Source organism: Osmerus eperlanus, chromosome 10 (genome assembly GCF_963692335.1).
Source record: "Osmerus eperlanus chromosome 10, fOsmEpe2.1, whole genome shotgun sequence".
Classification (NCBI taxonomy): Eukaryota; Metazoa; Chordata; class Actinopteri; order Osmeriformes; family Osmeridae; genus Osmerus; species Osmerus eperlanus.
In genome coordinates this window covers 14,318,304-14,326,069 of record NC_085027.1, presented here as the reverse complement: position 1 = coordinate 14,326,069, position 7,766 = coordinate 14,318,304, and the positions used below count along the sequence as shown (strand labels likewise).

The 7,766-nt window shown below is 47.5% G+C and overlaps 1 protein-coding gene across 1 annotated transcript in view; it reads right to left on the bottom strand.

Annotated features, from left to right (window-relative positions):
* Positions 1–7,766, bottom strand: part of sox6 (SRY-box transcription factor 6) — a 188,407-nt gene that overhangs the window by 149,018 nt on the left and 31,623 nt on the right. Inside the window, exon 4 of the mRNA XM_062471825.1 lies at positions 7,200–7,250. Coding sequence (XP_062327809.1) covers positions 7,200–7,234 — 35 coding nt within the window. The 5' untranslated portion in view covers positions 7,235–7,250. The remainder of the gene's footprint in view (positions 1–7,199; positions 7,251–7,766) is intronic.

Below are 7,766 nucleotides of genomic sequence, written 5' to 3'. Positions count from 1 at the left end.
TTCATCAGATGGGCTGTGATTGCAGGGGAAGAGGGGAAAAGAGAGGAGCAGAGGGGTCTAGTTCCTGGAGGACAGAAGTCTAATCACAAAACTAACATGATAATTGAAATCTAAATTGAAAGGCTTGGCTCACAGGGAGAGTGTGTCAGACACGCAGAGTGGAGGTACTTGAGGCTGAAGAGAGAGGGAGAGAGAGAGAGAGAGAGAGAGAGAGAGAGAGAGAGAGAGAGAGAGAGAGAGAGAGAGAGAGAGAGAGAGAGAGAGAGAGAGAGAGAGAGAGAGAGAGAGGGAGACTATAACAGTATACAGTATGTTAGCAGTGATGCTAGATGAGAAGTATTGAGGGGCAGCCTACTGTACATTGAGCTATCAGTGCTCCTCAACTCCACCAGACAGGGAATCTGAAATCCTTCTCAGCTGCAGGATCAGGCTGTAGTGGGGATCCCACATCAGAGCCATGGCTCCCTGGTCCACCCAGTCAGAGTCAGCCCTCTCTGCCTCGACTGCTCCCTGGTCCACCCAGTCAGAGTCAGCCCTCTCTGCCTCGACTGCTCCCTGGTCCACCCAGTCAGAGTCAGCCCTCTCTGCCTCGACTACTCCCTGGTCCACCCAGTCAGAGTCAGCCCTCTCTGCCTCGACTGCTCCCTGGTCCACCCAGTCAGAGTCACCCCTCTCTGCCTCGACTGCTTGCATCGTCTCCCCACGCTTTACTTCCCTGGACCCATAACTGGACTCTACTGACAGAATAACACCACTATTGTTTGGCCTGAGATTCCCTAGATTCTACGGCAGGACATTGCCTCACCTGCAAAAAATCCATAATCACTTTACCTATTTATAGTTGTGTTAACAAGATGATAAACGTTAAAGTAAAATGTAAATGGTAAATTGAATACCAATGCACAGTGCATGTGTTGTAGTGGACAAAATGTACAATACAATATACACACTGTCCTGTAACTCCAAGAGGGGCAAGAACCATTCATTCAGCCACACCTGTTTTTGAGAATCTCTGAAGAATCATTGACTATTGAAACACTTTTATATTCTTCACAACCACATTCTGTCAAATTAAACATAATCATATCAACAATCTATTTTTCTTTCAAGCAGCCGGACTGTGCTGAGAGACAGGGCAGCTGTCCCTAAAATAAGTGTCTTATTCAGCTTTTGCCCATACAAGAGAAGCCACCTCAAGAGCAGTGTAAGAAAAAGAAAATGCAGCTAAATCTAGCTACCGTGCCTCTCCTCCCTCCTCTCCTCCCTCCTCTCCTCCCTCCTCTCCTCCCTCCTCTCCTCCCTCCTCTCCTCCTTCCTCCCTCCTCTCCTCCCTCCTCTCCTCCTTCCTCCCTCCTCTCCTCCCTCCTCTCCTCCCTCCTCTCCTCCTTCCTCTCTCCTCCTTCCTCCCTCCTCTCCTCCCTCCTCTCCTCCCTCCTCTCCTCCTTCCTTCCTCCCTCCTCTCCTCCCTCCTCTCCTCCCTCCTCTCCTCCTTCCTCCCTCCTCTCCTCCCTCCTCTCCTCCCTCCTCTCCTCCCTCCCTCCTCTCCTCTCCTCTCCTCTCCTCTCCTCCCTCCTCTCCTTCCTCCTCTCCTCTCTCCTCTCTTCCCTTCTGTCCTGTTCCCTGATTTCTTTCCCACATGCCAGCAGATTCATATTCAGGCCCTCAATAAGAGTTAATTAGTAATGCCAGATTCATTAACCCACGATGCTGTTCTGCTGGCCCGGCCCGTAAATTAGCTTAATGTGAGCCGGCGTATTGCAGCTGTAATAAGGGACATAAAACGTAAAGAGAAACACATACTGTAGCACTGTAGATCATGGTCTCATAACTCTGCCTTTCCCCCTTGGAGATGAGCCCTCTGCCGGTCTCCTTGCCGGGCCTATCACTCTGCTCTGTCATCCCCACCATAGGAAGACGGTGGCCCTCCATGTCAACGTTAGGGAGTCTGTAACACGAGGCTCTATTTTGGACCCCTAAATGTTCGTCTTTGCGTCCAAGCACATTTTAGTTAGTATGTTGAGGTTGATGCTGTAATTGTTTGGGTCTAATGAGTGTTTTAGTCCGTGCTCTTATCACATGAGGGATCAGAGTATTTACGCTTCTTCACCTGTTTGTCGTGGCAGAGTGAGCGTGGGGTGTGTGTACACCGTGTCTAACACTGGAGGGAAGGTTGTCAACACGACATGTTGAGGTGCCAGGAACAAATGGAGAGGCTAGTTCCTCTCCGGTTCCCTTCTCCTGAGCAGGGGAGTGGGAGGCATGGATGAGCATAGGCTGCAGGGAGGCCAAAGTGCTTCTGACAGCTCAGTCTAATTGGAGAAGTAATTTTTCCTCCAAGTCTCTGGTGTTGATCTAGTTTGTGTTTATTCAGAGTTCGTTTGGGAGCCGGTATAGGTTTCCTTGACCATACGGCATGCTTCTTTTTATTCTCTCACTAAACTGTGGCTGCACCCTGACTCATCCCTCCATCACCCTTTTTATTTTCGGTCTCATTTTCCCTCCATCACTCTCTACTCTCTTTACTTCTAAGTGTCTAAAGTGGTTGAACTGCAGGTTTGGTGTCTGTGCATGGCGAACAAATGGAGGTAGAGAACAAACTTCTATTGTAAAAGGGGAGGATGACCTTCGCTGTCCTTGGATTACATGGTGACCTTTCCGCTCCCCAATCCCCCAGTGGTCTCGCCTAACAACTCCACCAAAGAGCCTATTAGGCCTGGATCCCCACTTTGTTGTTAAAAAGGGTCTTGTCCTTTCAGAACACTCTCTCGCTCTGCTTCTCAATTTTTTTTCAAACCAAGGTGCAGGAGAAACACAAGTCCATTGTTCCCTCGCAGATGGAAGTTGGAGTTTACTACGGCAACAGGACTAATCCCTCTTTTTACCACCTTTTTTTTTTCATATTATTGGCCTATCGAGAGCTACCTCTTAAGTCACAGGTCATAGCTCGCGAGCACGGCTCCCTCGCCTTAATTAGCTATGATTCTACTCGGACAGAGACAACATGATGAGCTAATCGAAATGTGTAAAATAATGACGCACTGCAACCATCTATTCCCCTTTCCTGAGGCTTGCTCTAAGAATAACAATAATGAGGCCATTATCGAGCATTGGACATTAAAATGCTGCCCTGCCACCAAAACAAAGAACATTATTGTTCTGCTGTTGTCCACACAATCAACCACCCATTGTTGGTGACTTGAGGACTACAGGAACAGTGAATGGCTGCCATAATGATTGGTCTGTACAGCCATGCTGGCCTTGTATAGAACAGTCCACAGAAGAAAGTCCTTGATATACTGCTGATTTGTTGAAAGGGGGGTGGATGAAGACAACTGTCTGGCTTTTTAGAAAAATCTCCTTTCTCCTTTTTTATCCGTCTTTTGCCGCTCAGATAGTCACCAAGCCGCATTAGGGCCGCCTCGGCCATTCATATGGTGAGAGGCTTGGAGTCACACAGGTTTATCATATGGAGAGGGGGGGGGGGGGGTGGTGGAGAGTCTTTGAGAGGAAGAGAGAGACTTGAAGAAAGAGAGAGATAGTCCGTGCCCAACCATACAGTGCCTTGAACTTAACACTGCAGACTGGCAAATCTAAGTAGCTCCTTCAAAATGTTCCTAATGACTGATACAAAAAGTAAAATAAATTAACTGAATTGTCTCAGAAGTCAAAAGATGAAAACTTACGTTGGCACATCTTGACACATATCTGTACAGGCCTAGTTTAGCCCATTTATAATAGGCTACCCTATAAATACAAAGATATACGGTATATCGAGATCAAAAAACATTCACAGGGGGTAATAATGTTTATATGTTATGCTGTAAAGCACTGAATAAAAAGTTAAGTGAAATGGCATTTAATATGACTGGTGGGCGCTCAGTGGGGCTGTCTAAACGTGCCGCTGCACCTTTTAACAGGGTCCTATTGTACGTCTGGGGAAAGCAGAGTGTGAGGGAGCAGGAATGCTAAGTGGGCCCCTTTGCCTTGTCAACCTTCAGTGAATTTCATTCATCTTCATCTTGTTAGACTAAATTAATTAACAATCTCAGTGTTGCACACTTTCTCCTTTCATTACATCAGATACTGTCAGAGATGTTGGAGGAGGTCTTCTCTGCTGGGATTAGAGAGGGACATAGCTCCCTCTCTCTCTGTCTCTCTCTCTGTCTCTCTCTCTGTCTCTCTCTCTGTCTCTCTCTCTGTCTCTCTCTCTCTCTCTCTCTCTCTCTCTCTATGTCTCTCTCTATGTCTCTCTCTCTCTCTCTCTCTCCTCTCTCTCTCTCTCTCTCTCTCTCTCTCTCTCTCTCTCTCTCTCTCTCTCTCTCTCTCTCTATGTCTCTCTCTGTCTCTCTCTCTGTCTCTCTCTCTATCTATCTCTCTCTGTCTCTCTCTCTATCTATCTCTCTCTCTCTCTATGTCTCTCTCTCTCTCTCTCTCTCTCTCTCTATGTCTCTCTCTGTCTCTCTCTCTCTCTCTCTCTCTCTCTCTCTCTCTCTCTCTCTCTATGTCTCTCTCTGTCTCTCTCTGTCTCTCTCTCTCTCTCTCTCTCTCTCTCTCTCTCTCTCTCTCTCTCTCTCTCTCTCTCTCTCATCTCTCTCTCTCTCTCTCTCTCTCTCTCTCTCTCTCTCTCTCTCTCTCTATATATATATATATATATATATATCTGTCTCTCTCTGTCTCTCCCTCCCTCTCTCTCTCTCTCCCCCTCTCTCTATCTGTCTCTGTATCTCCCTCTCTCTGTCTTTCTCTCTCTTCTCTTCTCATGTTTTCATGCAGTCTTCTGAAACAAAGTGCAGTAAGTTACCTCCTAATGTGAGCCTGAACAGTCCTCATCCACTAAAACATATTGTGAACTTCTTGTATAATTTACTACATTCTTTCACTGTGTTGCCGATGCCTCTGTAGTGCCTGGATTGTGAGTATTGTAAACAGACTGTCATTATTTCAAAAGGCAGTACAAAGGCTTGGAGCTGCATTATTCATACTAAGTTCACCTTTTTAAAAGTTTCTAATACCTTTCAACAATCTTTATTTGTTGCAGATGTATTTTTCACAATCGTTATTTTGAATGTGCCTGTCTCGACTCGCTCATAACACTGGCGTTATTTATTCAACACTGAAAACGGGGACCAGTACTTTTCAACAGTTTTGACAATAATGAGTCATAACCTAACCCCTGAGTCATAATGGCCCGCTGAGCCTGGCTCTGCCAGGCATGGCGTGTGACATACGCTGAAGCCACCTTGAACATCTGCTGGGGAACCAGCCCTGGCGATGGGCCTCACAGCTGGGAAGCGCGGGGGATTCAGGAGACGACAAGCCTCGTCAGAGTACGACACCGAAATACATGTATCGAGTGAGACACAAGGCAGAGCTGCTGTCATACTTTAGCATAATTGCACTGACAGAGCCTCCTTTGACCCAGTTCGGTTGCTTAAGAAAAGATGTTGATGCTACACTGAGGAAACAGAGCCCTCTCCCTCCCTGTCCCGTTCCTCCCTTTCAATCCCTCTTTCTCTCGCGCGCCCTCGCACTCTGCCTCCGTCACTCCCTCCCTCCGCGGGACACAACAAGCAGGAGCCAAGCAAAAGGGCAAACCCTGAAGCCTTTAATCTTGGCCTGCTTGTTGAGGCCTCCCCTCTTCCAATCACCCGGGTCTGTGCGTGATATCGTCGTGCTGCTGCTTCTCCTTTAATTAAAGCAGACAGTGACAGAAGGATGTGGATTAGAGGCCGTAATGATGCATTTACTTAGATTAATCACAGTGTTCTCTCGCCGACTAATGATTTTGACAAACAACAAAAGCAAAGTGTTACGAAAGAGGCCGAAGTCAAAGGTCAAGTTCTCCTCTTCTATTTCCCCCTTCCGGCTTCCTCGTGTGGTGCTCAAAGCTCTATCTCTCAGTAGAGTCGAGAGTATCTCAGGGTGGATTTAAGAGCTGTTGTCTTACTGCTCCTCCTCCCCCACCACGAGACTATCTCAGAGTTATCTGCTCAACTGGCACAGTTTCAACAGGTGGCCTGAGTCAGACCAAGCCTCCACTGTTGTCGTAGTGTCCTGAAAAAAACTGTCAAGACCATGTGGCTGGATTTGATCCCTAGCTTTTCCCAGGGCCGCGACAACAGCTAGAACAGCCTGTGACACTAGCTTACTACCTCTGGAAACACTACTAACTTTACACATCCAAGGGATATTAAACAGTCATTTTAACAGATGTGAATTATGCATTAGCAGGCTAAGAAAATATTGCTAGTTTTTTTCAGGAATAGAGTATCTACCGAATAATGTTAAATTAAATTGCATTCGGACGTCTTGTCTTTGTAGGGCTAGCACCGTTCTGGTAGAGAGAGTTAGTAAAAAAAAAAAGCCCTGTTAATTTAATCAAATAAGTGACCTTTAGAAACAAAATCAAAGAGGATTCATTAGCTTTAGTAAAGTTTGTCTGACAGCAGCTTTGAAAGGCAGATGCCTCTGCCTCTGTTGTTGCTGCTGCTGTGGCCTCTAATGAGAGGCTGCTAATTAGGCTGCTACACTGAAGCCTGCAGGAGAAGGTGGTTTGCTAGCGCAGCAGCCAATGGTGAGACGCAATCTCTTATTTACTTCCTCTGTGTGCAATGACAGCGTTGCTTCTTAATTAGAATCACAGGAAGAGGTGAGGAGCAAAGAAAAAAAAGAAAAAAGGACTGGCGTCACGTTTTTCTTTTTTTTTTTGTAAACTTGCGGTCGAGTACAAACACACACACAACAGGAAACCCAAACCGAGCGCCCCACCCCCCGCACACACAGACTTCACTTACCTCCCACATGTTTTGACTGAGAGAGAGTTGGTGGTGGTGGGGAGGTGAAGGACAGAAAACAGCATGCACAACGAAGACTAGTGAACCCTGGTAGGAGACCTGTATAGGAGTGGTGGTGGCGGTGGTGTGTGTGTGTGTTTGTGTGTGTGTGTGTGTGTGTGTGTGTGTGTTTGTGTATGGTGGGGGGAGGGATGGGGGAAATGTCTAGTCTCCAATATGTCTGTGACCGTGCTGTTATACTGCAGGTCTATGGGAGTGCTACGCCGCACTCTACACTAACTAACCCTCTCCATCCCTCCACCCCTCTCCCCCCCCAAACACAAACACACACCTAGGTGGTAGGTCTAGGACTAACCCTAACCCTGACCCCTGACCTTGAACGACAACAACAGAAAAGAAACTAACCTCAGTAAAAAGCTGCTACGAAGGAAGCCCTCCATGTCAGCGCGTGGGGTTCTGCGGCGGGAGAAATACACAGAGAACCAGTTTAACCGTGAAGAAAGCAACAGGCAGAACAACACACAGCAACGCATACATCTTTGTTTGATAACAATGCATGTCTTTAATTACACTGTGGCAGTGAGGAGGACAGCGACCCCATCCTCTGCCCTCCTAAACTCTGAGATCAATGATTCCAGCCTCTGCTCCAGGGGAGTGGATTTGCATACATGGTTTTGGTTTTCATGGCCAGCCCTGATGATAGGCTTGCTTCAAATAAACCTTTGTACTGATCCCAGAGCAGCCCATGTCTTGGGCCCTGTCCAGACTAACACAGTCATTTGTGTAACCACTGATCCCAGAGCAGGCCCGAGATGCACCATGAGGTGGTCCAGCTGTGGCCCATGTGTGGCGGGGGAGCTTGGGCTTCTGGGAGCCCCACCACAGGGTCCCGACGCTGGGCCACGCACCGCCAAGGAGGCGGGAGGATGTGGTCATGATGTCACTGCTCGCAGAGGTCGTTCAGAAGCCTCG